Source organism: Pinus tabuliformis, chromosome 5_2, assembly GCF_031772625.1.
Source record: "Pinus tabuliformis cultivar Carrire ecotype Pingquan chromosome 5_2, CPIR1, whole genome shotgun sequence".
Lineage (NCBI taxonomy): Eukaryota > Viridiplantae > Streptophyta > Pinopsida > Pinales > Pinaceae > Pinus > Pinus tabuliformis.
In genome coordinates, this window is record NC_142306.1 from 385,386,953 (window position 1) to 385,403,109 (window position 16,157).

General features: G+C 35.2%; 1 protein-coding gene and 1 pseudogene across 1 annotated transcript; both read right to left on the reverse strand.

Annotated features, from left to right (window-relative positions):
- Positions 1–403: 403 nt before the first annotated feature.
- On the reverse strand, positions 404–769 carry LOC149159100 (BTB/POZ and MATH domain-containing protein 4-like). The gene has a single exon (XM_089434184.1). It carries the CDS (start codon positions 767–769, stop codon positions 404–406), a length of 366 nt encoding a protein of 121 aa, XP_089290310.1.
- A 7,462-nt stretch (positions 770–8,231) lies between these two features.
- Positions 8,232–14,772, reverse strand: LOC149159101 (BTB/POZ and MATH domain-containing protein 4 pseudogene; annotated as a pseudogene).
- Positions 14,773–16,157: the final 1,385 nt, after the last annotated feature.

Here is a 16,157-nt window from a genome sequence, read left to right on the forward strand (position 1 = left end):
GAAGACATAGGATAGTAGTGGAGGAGCTCTCTAGGATCCTGCAAAAAATTAAAATAACATATATAACAGGGGAGAGAGGTGACAGTCATCAAATTTCCCTCATGGTGATGTAGGAACATATGGGTGGATCATCCAACATTGGGAAACTCTTCCTCCGTTCAGTTCCTTCTCCCTTGTTAACTTTTTTAATGGTTTGGCTTTTGTTGGGGGTTGTTGGTATGTAATGCTCAGAGAACAATGGTGGTGGGAATTAGTTTGTTTATTTCTATCTCTCTGTGGTTATTGGACCCTACCCAAAGTCCTTATTTGACTCCCCTTAGTTGCTCCATTTAACAATAAGCCAACAAATCAAATATTACATTTTAGGCTTCTTGATTTTCTACAAGTTCACCAAAGTGTGAACCTAACTGTGATTCGAAACAGGTGCAAGAACAACTCCTGAGTGCAACTTAGCGTATTCGATGGCAGAGACGTTAACACGTAATTTGCATGTTATTTTTAGGCAATCATCTATGAGGTAATTGGATGTCTCTAGTGTACCATGTTTGAAGAACCATTTGTAGTCCCACAGGCAGTGGAACTTATCAAAAGTGCGGGGATACTTATCCAAATTGTTGTGGATGTTCTTGTTCCTGCCCTCGAACTTCTTGTGCTCACCCTTCTTGCTTTGATCCAACAACATCAATTCGTGGGAAGCACAAATGTCTCCGTCCTCACTGACCAACACTATGAAAGCCGAAACATAAAGTGAATTATACTTTGCACTCATGTCGTCCTAGAAGAAATAAATGCCCCAGTGATAACCTCCCACAGCGAAAGTCTCACTGGAAATGTGTATGCCAACAACCATGTCCTTGGTGAAGGAATAACCCTGTATTAAGAATGTGTACGGCCGCTCGAGAGTCCTGGTAACCGGTGTTGAGCGTTATTGATTTCATTCTGCATTGTCCACGTAAATCCGCAAATATAGAACCAAAATGATTAACAATACGGTAAAACTGAAACCTTAGGGCACCATGACCAGAATCCGAAGAAAATTCATCCACTAGAGACTCGTGGGAGATATTTTTTATTTTCCCCAGGACAACAAAATCACCAGAATCCACACAAAATTCAGCGGCAAGGGACTTGAAAGATATATTTCCTATTTCTAGTTTATTTAGTTATTCTTATAGGATTCTCAACTCTTCAAATTTACTCAGAAAATTTAATCACACTAAAATCTCATTTACAACTTTGAATTATATTAGATATAAAATAAAGTATTAATATTAAAGTATTTTGTTTAATTGAGGTGGGTTATAATTAATATACCTCAATTTTCTTACTTAATTTTATATAGAAATATGATGTAACTGAAAGTAAAAAAATAATTTAAGATTTTTTTCACTAGTTAATATGTAGATTACAATAAATAATGTTATTGATATTGCATGATGTGTAATGAATGCCAGGTTTAGTTTACATGTGATACTTAAAACAAAAATATATTAATAACAAAAAATATTTTAGTGTCAACCATAAGTAAAATATTTCAATGTTCATGGTTGGAAGGCATGGTTGAACCACTTGCTCTACATAAATGGACAATCATCCTACCTCCTCTTCACATCATCAAGCCTAAGTTCAAGCTAGTAGCTTCTTTGCACGTCACTAGGTAGATGATTCCTAAATTAGTTCATGAGGAAAATGAACACGTGGAAGATGATGTGATGTGCACTATAGTTAGAACTATATCCTAAACACCCATGTTGACAATGCCACCTAATAATGGATTCTTGGTACAAGAAACTCTTATCGGTCCTAGTTTTATCGGTATATCCAAGTTGTAAATGTATATTGGCACACAAAAATCCTTATGGGGTGTGTGCTCAAATTCAAGTTAATTTGGATGATAAAACTGATCGTGTTGATTGTAAGATAGCCATTCTATCTAGGATATCATTGAACATCACCTTCTTCTCAAATGATGGAGATGGTCTACAGTCTCAGATGCATAGGTATCTTCCTCGCTAGCTATCATGGTCCACTAGAATTTTTTTATGCATTAGGTGATATATTTTGTTTAGGTATGTGGTACTACGAAAAAGAATAGCATAACCAACTTGTTTATACCATTTTTTTTTCTAAAGCAAGCTTTGATTTGAAGAAGTATTAGTAACCTCATAAATTTGAACTTGTGCTATGGGTATGATTTCCATTTCAGTATACTAGTCATAAGCGATATATGTCTATGTAATTTCATTTTTAAGTAATGAAAAGTATCTAACCTTACAAAAACAATATTGAAATGTTAAAAATATAAAAGGTATTTTTTTCAATGAGATTTGCTACGATTATGGTTTGGTTTTACGAAAATGATATCTATAAACACTGCTTGCATCTGAATAATTGTGCATCCCCAATAAGGAGATGCCTCATATTTGGACACTACCACTTATACTATATCTGATTACATTCATCAGTACTCATGCAGGGAGGGGCAGGAGCCCACCCTACAAAAAAATTCCAAGTCTACAAAAGCATTCACATGCTACAGGAGAGGGAGGATCTATATCCCTAAACAAAGGTAGAGAATCAAGGACACTGTGATTCTAGGAGCACAATGGAAATCACAATTCAAGGGTAGGTGTCTTCCTGACAGAGAAAGAAAATCCAAATATAATGTTAGGCCTAATAAATTGGAAGGATATATGCAATATATGAAAGGTTGCACCTTTATTTGAAAGTTTAATGGGACATAGCCTTCGGAGAAAGCTCTTGTAAGAAAAGGGTACAAGAAAGGTAAACTTGAATTGGAAATGGGGGCCAAAGGCTTGTTTATGGCCATCTTTACAATCTCAGAATATAGGGAAACAATGTTAAAAAATTGCCCCTAATTCTATAATAATGCAGGTCTATTTATGTGGTTCTAGGAGGAACACTATGACCTAAAAATGGAATAGTTCTTAGTAGCCCATCATTGCTCAATGTTTTTTCACTGCCCAAAGGTTTTTAAGATCCAAATATCCTTGAAGGAATCAAAAACTCAATAGGATCTTTTATTAAGATATCAGAGGTCACCTGATGAAGGAGGTACATCTCATATGCCAGAATATGTGTCTACATATATATCTTTGAGCCATTGCTGAAGTCTATTTAAATTTTCTATGAAGATGATATATAGATTCAACCTCCATATTACGAACATTTTTATTTTCTCCATTGAAGATGTTATGAATATGGCCATTATTCAGAGACCATCAATCCACCATGAATAAATGAAAAAGGAATATCAAACAACTACTCCATATGGTCTTCAAACAACAACAACAAAATGGAGAAACCATAGAAATTAATGTTCTCAACCAAAGGTAACCTCAATTCCAATAAAAAATAAATACTCAGTGCTTAACATCTAAGAAGCTCACACAAAGTTACTTGAAGATCTCATGAATCTAGAATCAAATGTAGAGGAGTCCTAAGCAAAAGCCTCACCAAATATAAAGGCTCCAAATACCCCACCAGAAATCGAGTCCGTAGAGGAGGTACTCATTGGAGATGTGACAAGAATGGATGAAGAGGAAGAGACTAAAATCTTGAAGAGAGAAAATAAAACCCTTTTAAACATTCTTGAAAAGAGGAAAGATAAATATATTCGAATGATGCGAGAAAATGAGAAACCCTAATATCATCAAATCTACGATTAAATTACAAACTACAAGCATCAAATGGCGTCGTGAGATCATTAGGCAAGGATTTTGGGGTATTTACACAAAGCAAGAAACGAAAAGCCTACTATCGCAAGGAATTCAAAAATAGGAGTAAAAGGATAAATAAATCCTTGATTCATATTATTAGGGAACACCTAGTTAATATAAGATAGATGGCATTATTATCAAAGGTGTTTTCCTCACCCCAAACGTTCCACACAATGAACATTATCTCCTAGAAGATATGTGGTCTCAACAACAAATGTAAGAAAATATATCTTAGAGATGACGTTAGAAAGAAAATACCAATTATATTTATGATAAAAGAAATGAAAGTTTGAAGTGACATAGTCAATGAAATTTTCTCTCAATGTTGTAGGGGTTGCGAGGTCATAGCAATGGATGCGAGAGGAAGAGCATGGGGATTATCCATTCTCTGGAACCCTGAGGAGGTGTAATTCCAATATTGGATAACAGTCCACTATATTATCTTTGGCCACTTTCACTACGTAGGAGCCAAGAAATTGAGTTTCTTAATGGTGATATATAGGCTACACATCCCTATGGAAAAATTAGCATTCCTACAAAAACATGAGAACCATAAGATCTCTTCATAATGATGAACTTTAGGTTGTAGGTGGATACTTCAATCTTATTAAATATTTGGAAGAGAATAATGGGGTGAAAAGATTATTAGAAATAGAGGCCCAACAATTCACTAACCTCATTCATCAACTCCATGTAGTAGACCTAAACACTATCAAGAGGGTCTATACCCAAAATAACCACAGAGGAGGGAAACATTAAGTGGCAGTAGACTGGACCAATTTATAATCTTAAAGGCTCTATTAGAAAGGGATCCCTTTGTTGAAGTTTCCATTATTCTAAGTATTGTCTCAGACCATTAGCCAATTCATTTAGAACTAGACCTTCAAGTAGTTCCCTATAAACGACACTCTAGATATGAAATATGTTTTATTCATGATCCATATTTTTTGCTAAGAGACAAAGGATGGTGGGAGGAAATACAAACCGATGGAAGAAACAATGTGCATATACTCCAAATTAAGTTGGAATTTAATATAAAACTCAAAGAACATAATAGAAAATAATTCAACCATATTATCAAAGAGAAAATGGTCCTATTATATTGTATGGAACAAGTCCAACAATAGGTTATTCTAACTGGATGCATGAATTCTCTAGTAATGGAAGATGGATAGTTGATAAATCAAATAGGGTATTGAAGGAAGTAGGAGGAGACCCTCTTAAAATATAAATCCCATGTGTGATGGCTAAAAGAAGGAAAACAAAATTTGAAATTTCTCCGTAAGACATGGTGTAGCATTAACATAATAATAGGATATTTTACCTCTCCTCTAAGGATACCCAATGTCTAGTGCAACATGGAAAATTGGAGCAAGAACATGTATACTATTGCCTCTTCCTACTAAGGGATCCTACTCCTAATAGATAAACAACCATACAAATATTTATTTCTCATATCCCAAACGAGCTCTGTTATGACTAGCCTTGTTTGTAGAAGTTGTGGAGGTGGTGATGGCGATGAGAAAGAATAAATACCCAACACCAAAACGGGTTTACAAGGGGCTTCTTTCAAGCTTGTTGGTCTTTCTTAGGTCCACAGGTTCATTCTCTGGTGGAAGAATCACACCATTTACAAAGGGATTGGCCTGGTCTTAATCTTACTCTTACTACATTAATTCCCAAATGTAATAGATTGGACAATGCGAAAGTTTCTATAGAAATCACCCTTTACTTTATGTTTTTTATAATCATATTGAGTTTCATTATCGGCTATCTAAAACCTCTAGTTAGTAGTATCATTTCACCAAAGCAGACCAATTTTGTCAAAGGATGCAAAATTACAGACGGGATAATGGTAGCTCAAGAGGTTATCCATTCCCCAAATAGATCCAAGTAGCTTAGAATGTTGATAAAACTAGGCTTCTCAAAATCCTATGACCAATAAAATTAGGAATACCTTCCCCAAACTCTCCTAGCTTTGGGTTTTCAGACCATTGGGATCAAATCATTAGTCTCTACCACATTCCTTTCCATTATTCTGAATGGATCTACAACAATGAATTTCAATCCTTCAAAAGGTCTTCGACATGGGGGACCCCTTTGCCCTTTCTATTTATACTTACAAAAAAGGGGTTGACATTAGGGCATCACGATAACATCATAGGACTTTTCCTATATCCTAATGATATTCCCATCACTCATAAATAATTCATTGATGATATTATTCTCTTTCTAATTCCAATAGTGGGGGAGACTATGACTTTGAAAACCATCCTCAATGAATTCAATGATGAATGCTGACAAATTGAATATATTTTTTAATACTAATATTTTTTATTAGATAAATCTAACTCGTCTTAGGGAATTCCAAATAGGTAAACTCCCTGCTAAGTACCTAGGAGATTCTCTAGTGGAGAACTCCTCTTGATTAGCCTAGTAGAAATGCATACTTTAGCTACTCTACACCAAACTGAACAGTTGGCATTCCACACACTAAAATTGGCATGTCGTTTGGTCCTTCTCAAGTTCATTCTTCATGCTGTCCCAATTTACGGACTATCATTCTTAGTAGCCCGAAAAAAATATTTAAAACCATCACCACCCTATGTAAAATATTTCTTTGGTGAGGAGCTAAGAAAGAATGAAAATGATCTTTGGTCTAGGATCATTCATGGTGGGTCATCCAACATTGGGAATCTCTTCCTATGTTCAATTCCTTCTTCTTTTTCAACTTCTTTAATGGTTTATCTTTTGTTTGGTGGTTGTTGGTATGTAATTCTCATAGCACAATGCTAGTGAGCATTAGTTTTGGTCTTTCTATTTCTCGGTGGTTACTGGACCCTATCCAAAGTCCTTATTTTCCTCCCCCTAGTTGCTCCATTTAACAATAAGGCAACAAAAAATATTGTGGTAAGTCATGTCTCCCTCAGATTTATTTTTATTTAGTATTGTAATTTAGATTCCCCCTCGTATCTAGGTTTTATGGGTGATAATTTTATCTTTTCTATGGAAACCTACTATAATATGCCTCAACAAAGGGTGTGTTGTCCTCGAGGGTGTAGTGGTAGAGCTCCCTATAGCTAATTGTGAACAAAATCCTAAACTCAAGATGAAAAAACCATTTTCTACTCGTGTGCTTCTCCAAAAATCACTAGGAAATTCATCAACTTGAATCCTTGACCGTAGATGACTAACAACCCTACTCAGACTCAAAAATTCAAGCTAAAATAGCCAATTGGGTTCATGACACTAGATATACTAGGGTAAGATGGAGCCAATATGTGAACTACATTACCCTCCCCTTGCATATGAAGACACTCTTTGGTAGAGTCTTGAAGAAAAACATGAAGACTACAATGATATCATAAGACCGCAATGAAATCCAACTTCAATTTCATGACCACTTTTGTCTTGCTAGTTTCATGCTTAGCTTACTCACATAAGAGACCATCTCCAATGTGGTGTGCAACCTCTAACATTAGTAGGAACTAGTGCTTAGGATCCAACCTCATTTACTTCATTTGTTTCTTGATGTTATGTCTAGCTATTTGGTATTTGTATCTTACTTATTGCAACTCAATTTATTCCATTATAATGGGCTTCATAGTGATAGTTGTTAACATTTTGAAACATTAAACTATCATCCATTCTTTTGAGACACATTGTGACAAAACTAAACTTACATAGTGTTATATATTTTTGTATCAAAGCATTTTGATACAATAAAATTTCAAATTTAGAAAAAACAAAAAAAATTACCATATTCATAATATTTATACTAGTAATTTTTGTTCACTTGTAATTATAGAAATTTTCTCTTTTTAATTATTATTTAAAGAGAAAACCCCTACTTATCAGTAATTCAAAACCTATAATCTAACACTCGAAAAAAGGGGCAAACTAAAAATTGACATGAGCAAACACATGAATAAGAGAATCGCATGAATATGAAAAAGACATAAACAGTGTTTCCTTTTCCCATCAGAATTAGGAAAAAAGTTATTAGAGCATGTATAATAAATTCATATGTTCTCTGAATCACCAAAGCCATGATCATACTATAACATGAAGGAACCTGGTGTAACCTGCTGCCAGAGAAGTTTATAAGGAAGGAAAATTTATTTACAAATTGATAAAAAATAGAAGCAGAAGGCTGAGCAGAACACATCAAAGAAAACTGAGCAATAATATGCTGTACAGTAGGATCGCCGATGCCAATATTGCAGACATGATTATTAAAAGTATACTTTCATCTACGATTCTTACATTAAGCACAAACAGATATGTATCTTAAAAATGTCCCTCATAATTCGGCTAGACTGAAGTTTAACTTTCTAGCAAATCGCCTTCTCAGCGTTCACAGATACAATATACAACCATTGAAAGTCAGTCAACAGTGTCATTCTTCTTATAATGATCCCCCACAGACAATAGGAACTCTAATGCTATGTCATTTCCATTGGAAATTTCAGCCAGACACTTCTACTACTTTCAAAGCCAATCATTCTCAAAGGCAGCAGCTGTCTTTAGAAGTTCTGAATGAAGTAGAGGACATTTCTCTTTCAAATAGTCAAAACCCTCTGAACGCATAACCTCTGGAAGATTTCATGCAGCAAAATTGAGCCATGCAGCTTTCAAATCCGTTGCATGGCAACTCTCAACCAGAGCAATAGTGGACGCAACTGTATCTACAGATATGTTTCTCCATAATTTTGATTCACAAAGTAGCCTCAATCGCCCCAAACCATACGCATCTGCTACGGCAAGTAAGTGCTCTGTCAATGTCTGAGTTGTCGAAGAAGAAGAAGAATTGGGTGACGAAGGCTCTTCATCAGCAAGGGTGTCTCTATAAATATAATGCAGCATAGCCTTGAACAATCTAGGCTCCATCTCTGTAATAACAACTTCATTATTCTGCTCGGACGAATCAATAAATTTTGCTCTGAATACTGGGGATCGTGCAGCCAAAACAAGTTTATGGACGTGAAATTTCTGCCCAGACACATCAAATATTACATCTGAGCACCAAACTGTGAACCTAACTGTGATTCGGGAACAGGTGCAGGAACAGTTGCTGAGTGTAACCTAGCGTATTCGCTGGCAGAGACGTTAACACGTAGTTTGCATTTTATTTTCAGGTAATCATACTTGAGGTAATTGGATGCTTCAAGTGCCATTTGTAGCCCCACACGGGGTGGAAATTCTTGGAACTGCTCTCGAATTTCTTGTTCTTGACCTCGAACTTCTTGTGCTCGCCCTTCCCGCTTTGATCCACCAACGTCAGTCAATTCGTAGGAAGCGCAAACGTCCGTGTCCTCATTGACCAGCGAAAGCCGGAACAAAAAGCGAATTGTCCTCTGCACGCACGCCGTCCGGGCAGAAATAAATGGCCCACTGATAACCTCCCGCAGCGAAAGTCTCAATGGAATGTGCCTGTCAACGCCCATGCCCTTGGCCAGGGAATAACCCCGTATTAGGAAATTGTGCGACCCCTCGACAGTCCTGGTAACCGGTCTCGAGATCCAGGCGAACCATCGCCATTATTGATTTCATTCTGCATTGTCCGAGGAAATCCGGAAATCTGGAGATTAACAATACAGTAAAACTGAAACACTAGGGCACCAAAATCACCAGAAAATCCATCCGCTAGAGACTCCTTAGAGATATTTTTTATTCGCCCCCAGACACCAAAATCACCAGAATCCACACAAAATTCACGCGCAAGAGACTTGAGAGATATTTCCTATTTCTGGTTTGTTTAACTATTCCTATAGGATTCTCAACGCTTCAGATATAATTCACAGTAAACCGTTTAAACTTTTATTTTAGCTGCTCTACCTCAGAAATGTTGTTATATAATGTTATATTTAAAAGATAGTAAAATAATATTTTAAATTATCAAATTAAAAATTAAAAAAATATTTTTAATTTAAATTAAAATGTTTTAATTGTTGTTGCACTCTCATGTTACCTAGCTATATATAGAAATACAATGTAAACTAAAATAAAAAAACTAATTTACTAACCATAGTAATTTTTTCACTTCTTAATATGGGGAAGAGTAAAAAATAAATATTTCTTCCTATCCATAGGTATCTTCCTCACTAGTTGTCATGCTCCTCTGGAACCTTTTTATGCATTAAGTGAAATATTGTGTTTACGTATGTCGGAGTACATAAAGGAATAGCACAACCAACTTGTTTATACCTTTTTTGTTTTCAATTCTATGTGAAGAGGTATTAGTAACCTAAAAAATTTGAGCTCGTGCAACTGGTATGGTTTTCTTTTTGGTATAGCACAACCAACTTGTTTATACCTTTTTTGTTTTCAATTCTATGTGAAAAGGTATTAGTAACCTAAAAAATTTGAACTCGTGCAACTGTTATGGTTTTCTTTTTGGTAGACTAGTAATAAGTTATATATTTCTATGTAATTTCATTTTGAAGTAATGAAAAATGCCAAATTTATAAAATAATATTGAACTATTATAAATCTAACATTTATTTATTTATTTTTAATGAGTTTTACTAGGGTAAGGGCTTGGTTTTAGAAAAAAAGTCTACAAGCATCGCTTGCATCTAAATAATTGTGCATGCCCAATAAGGAGACACATCATATTTGGATACTATCACTGCTACTAGATATGATTACATTCATGACTACTCACCCCAGGAGTCCTTCCTACAAAAACTTGTAATTGGAGAAAACCATGCTACATGAGAGGGAGGATCTAGATCATTAAACAAAAGGAGAAGAATCACATGACACTATGATTCTAGGAGCACAATGGAAATCATAATTCAAGAGTATTTGTCTTTCTAAAGTAGCAACCAAACCCAAATACGAGGTTGGGCCTAATAAATTGGAAGGATATGGAAAATATATCAAAGGATGCACATTTATTTGCAAGTTTAATGGCCAAATATGAGGTTAGGCCTAATAAATTGGATGGATATGGACAATAAATGAAAGGATGCACATTTATTTGCAAGTTTAATGGTATATAGCCTTCAAAGAAAGGCCTCATAAGATTGACCTACAACAAATTGTAGAAAAAAGGTCAAATTAATTTGGAAACAGGGGCCAAAGGTTTCTTTATGGCCATCTTCGCAATCTTCGAAGATAGGGCAATAGTGTTAAAAAATGGACCCTACTTATATAATAATGCAGGTCTACTTATGTGGTTCTAGGAGGAACATTATGACCAAGAAAAGGAGCATTTCTTAGTAGCCCCATCATGGCTGAGAGTTTTTTCACCACCCAAAGAATTTTAGGATCCAAAGATTCTTGAAGGAATCAGAAACTCAATAGGCTCTTTTATTGAGCTATTAGAGGTCACCAAATGAGGGAGGTATACCTCATATGCCAGAATATGTGTCTACATGTATATCTCTCATCCATTGCCGAAGCCTATTTAAATTTCCTATGAAGATGAGATATAGAGTCAACCTCCATATCATGAACATTTCCCTTTTATGCATTGAAGATCATATTAATATGGCCATTATTCAGAGAGTATCAATCCACCATGAAGAAATGAAAAAGGGATATCAATCAACTACTCTAGATGGTTTTCAAATAGCAACAACCAAAAGGATAAACCATAGAAATTGATCTTCTCAACCAAAGGTAACCTCAATTCCAATCAAAAATAAATATTTAGTGCTTAAAGATAAAGAAACTCACACAAAGTTTCCTGAATATGTCTTGAATCTAGAATCAAATGCATAGGAGGCCCAAGCAAAAATATGACCTAAAATAAAGGCTCCAGAAATCCCATCCTAGGAGGAGGTACTCGTTCGTGATGTGACAAGAATGGATGAAAAGGAAGAGACTAAAATCTAGAAAAGATACAAGAAAATCCTTTTAAACATTCTTGAAGAGAGGAAAAATAAATATATGAGAATGATTTGAGAAAATAGGAAACCCTAATATCATTAAACATATCATTAAAGGACAAATTGCAAGCATCCAATGGGGTGGTGGGATGATTGGGAAAGGATTTGGGGGTGCTTGCACAAAGCGAGAAATGAAAAACCCAATATAATAAATAATTCAAAAAAGGGAGCAAAAGGACAAATAAATTCTCAATTCATATTGTTAGGGAACACCTAGTTAATACAAGATAGGTGTCATTATTATCCAAGGTGTTTGCCTCACCCAAACATTCCACGTAATGAAGATTATGTCCTAGATAATATGTGGTCTCAACAACAAATGTAAAAAAATAAATCTTAGAGACCAAATTAGAAGGGAAATTTGAATTATATTTATGATAAAAGAAATGAAAGTTTCAAGTGACATAAGCAAGGAAATTACCTCTCAAAGTTGGAGGGGTTGTGAGGCCATAGAAATGGATGCCATAGGAAGCACGTGGGGATTAGCCATTCTTTGGAACCCTCATGAGTTGTCTTTCCATTATTGGATAACACTGCACTATATTACCTTGGGCCACTTTCAGTATGTAGGTGCCAAGAAATCGAGCTTCTTAATGTCAATATATGGACCATACATCCCTATGGAAAAACTAACATTCCTAGAAAATATGAGAACCATACTATACCTTCATAATGATGAACTTTAGGTTGTAGGTGGAGACTTAAATCTTATTAAATATATGGAAGAGAATAATGGGGGGATCAAAATATTAGAACGAGAAGCGCAATTCACTAATATCATTCATCAAATCCATGTGGTACACCTAAAAACTATCAACAAGGTTTATACCTAGAATAACTGCAGAAGAGGGAAACATAAGTGGCTACTAGACTCGACCAGTTTATAATGTTAAAGGCTCTATTGGAAAGGTATATATTTGTTGAATTTTCCATTATGCCAAGTATTGGCTCATACCATTGGCCAATTCACTTAGAACTATACCTTAAATTAGTTCCCCATAATTGACCCTCTAGATATGAAAGATTTTGGATTCATGATCCATATTTTTTTCTAAAAGCCAAAGAATGGTGGGAGGAAATACAAATTCAAGGAATAAAAAAATTGTATATATTCAAAGTTAAGTCAAATAATTTAAAGTCATACTCAAATAATGGAATTGAAAATAATTCAACCATATTATCAAAGAGAAAAAGGTCCTAGGATATTGTATGGAACAAGTCCAACAACAGCTTATTCTGACTCAATGCACGGATTCCCTAATAATGGAAGAGTGACAATTGATAAATAAAATAGGATAGTGGAGGAAGTAGGAGGAGACCCTCTTGGAATATAAATCCCATGTGCGCCGGCTAAAAAAAGGACAACAAAATTTGAAATTCTTCCATAAGAAATGCTGAAGCATTAACATAAAGATAAGATATTTTTTCTCTCCTCTATGGATACGAAAAGTATAGTGCGACATGCAAAGTTGGATCAAGAACATGTCTCATACTATCACTCCCTACTATGGGATCCCACTACTAATAGATAAGCCATGATACATAGAATGATTTCCCATATCCCAAACATTATTTATTTGTCCTAGAATGAAGCTCTAATGCGACTAGCCTTATTTGTGGAAGTGGACAAGGTGGTGATGGTGATGCCAAAGAATAAATACTGAACACCAAACAACTTTACAAGGGAAATCTTTCAAGCTTGTTGGTATTTCTTAGGTCTAGAGGTTCATTCTCTCATTGAAGAATCCCACAATTTACAAAAGGTATGGCCTTGCGTTAATGTTACTCTTACTATATTAATTCCCAAATCTGGAAGATTGAACAACTCAATAGGTTTTAGAGAAATCACCCTTTAATTTATGTTGTTTATAATTATATCGAATTTCATTATTATTCATCTAAAACCTCTACTTAGTAGTATTATTTCACCAGAGGAAACGAATTTTATGAAAGTATGCCAAATTATGGACGAGATAGTGGTAGCTCATGAGCGTATCCATTCCCTAAAGATATCCAAGTAGGTTGGAAAGTTAATAAAACTAGACTTCTAAAAATCCTATGACTAGTTAAATTAGGAATACCTTCTCCAAAACCTCCTAGCCTTTGGGTTTTCGGACTATTGGATTTCCTAGATCAAATCATTAGTCTATATCCGCTTCTTTTCCATTCTTCTGAATGGCTCTACAACAATGAATTTGAATCCTTCGAAAGGTATTCGATAGGGGGACCCCTTTACCCTTTCTATTTATACTTAGAAAAGAGGGACTGGAGCATCAGGGAATCAAGATAAAATCACAAGAATTTTCCTATATGGAAATGATATTCCTGTCACTCATCAATAGTTCATTGATGATATTATATCTTTCTAATTCCAATAGTGGGGAGACTATGACTTTGAAAACCACTCTCAATGAATTCATGGAGGCTTTAGGTACGATGATCAATGCCAACAAATTGAATATATATACTCTGAATACAAATATTAATTTTCAAAGAAATCTAGCTCATATTTTTTATTTCCAAATAGGTAAACTCCCTGCTAAGTACTTGGGAGACCCACTAGTGGAGAACTCCTTGTGAGTAGCCTACTAGTACTGCATACTTCAGCATCTCTAAGATAAACTGAATATTTGGGCATTCTATAAAATCAAATCGGCATCTTGTCTTATCCTTCTCAAGTTCATCCTTCACGCTCTCCAAATTTACCAACTATCAGTCTTAGCCCAAATAAATCTTTAAAACCATCACCACCCTATATACAAAATTCCTTTGTATAGGAGCTAAGAAAGAAGAAAAATAGTCTTTGGTCACATGGGATATACTTGAATCCCTAAGCTGGCTAGAGGTTTGGGCCTAAGAGTTCCAATTTCATAAACCTCATCACCATTAGTACACATTTTTTTTCATTCTTTTTATGTTAACTATCTCCATCAAAAACAAGGAATGTTGTATTTTTCTGGTTTACTTTTTGTTCTATTAGGTATACTTGTATTTTCTTTGTTCATGAAAGGACTTACAAAGGAATCATAACCTTTACTACCTATTAAACATGAACTTATTTGAGATGTATTTACCTTTCCTACATACCTTACTCGAGGCTCTACATATGCCGCACGCTTTTCCCTAGTATACATCTTCAATATGACTTCAAGAAAGCTTTGTATGTAAATTTGATTCTATTTAAGGTATATCAATGCCCTAATCAATCAACTTAGGGTTAAATGGAAAAATTTCAACATTTTATTTAATTATTGTATTATTAAATTACCATGCCACTTAGTATTATAGCCCTTGGACCATGATTCCTATTGAGCGCTAAACTTCTTAAAAGTGTAAAACTCGAGAAGTTGATAATGATGTATTTATATAATGTTTAGTCCCCATATCATAATTATATATATCACATTACATGGTTTAAAACTTTCATACGTGAAACCATATGATGTAGAGGGTTGCCTGTCTCGGGAGTCAAGCATCCAATCTTTTTGAGCCAATGCATCAAGTACCATATGCCTATCACATGGGTTGCAAACCTAGTTTTTTCGTGGCTTGCTAGGATGCATCGAGAAAATATGATGGTTCGTCATGCATTTTCCAAGCTCTAAACTCCCAAATTCAACCTTCCCTTTGCCCTTTGTTGCATAACTCATCCTCTGAGGGATGGCAAGTGAGTACTATGTTATGGAACCAGCTCACAAAATGATAGAAAATATAGATCAATGCCTTAGGATTCAGCCTCTTCGAGGGGGCAACCTCCTTTACATTACACAAATGAACAATTCTTGGATGATTCAAATGAAAAAACCTCCTTTCTATATATAGGAGTATAAGGGGTCACAATATAACCAAGCCGACCTAACAATAATAATATAAAGGCACAAAAATAACAATAGAGGGATTCTATGGGGCGCAGTAATAACAATATTAATAAGGGATACAACTACAATAGTAATGGGGGAATCACTAGTATTATAGGGACCCAACATGCCCCTCTCCTTCAAAAAGGTGTTGTCCTCAATGCTTGAGTAGTTCTAGATGCTTCTGTATAAAATTCTCATCCTCCCATGTGGAATCTTCAGCGGATAAGTTCTTCCACTTGATGAGATACTCCGAAATTGATCAATTTCGTAGCTGTTGAGTTCTTGTTTCTAAAATTTCTTCCGGTTCCAATATAATTTTTCCTTCCTCGTCAAGTTCTGGTAATATTGTTTGAACTAGGAGCTTGTCGCCTATAACCTTCTTTAAACATGAAACATGGAAAACTAGGTGTAATCGAGAAGTTGCCAGAAGATCCAATTTGTATGCCATAGTACCAATCTTTTGCAACACCTTGTACGAACCATAATACTTTGGTGATAATTTATTATCCTTCTTAGCTTGCTTGAGGGGCATTTGTTTATATTGTTTTAGCTGTAGGAATACCCAGTCACCTACATCAAAACTTCTTTCGCTGCGATGTTGATCTTCCTGTTGTTTCATTCTATTATGTGCCAACACGAGGTTATCCTTTAAGAGTTGG

Coding starts and splice junctions, on each gene's coding strand:
- LOC149159100 (XM_089434184.1), bottom strand. CDS start 769: ATGAGTGCAAAGTATAATTCACTTTATGTTTCGGCTTTCATAGTGTTG.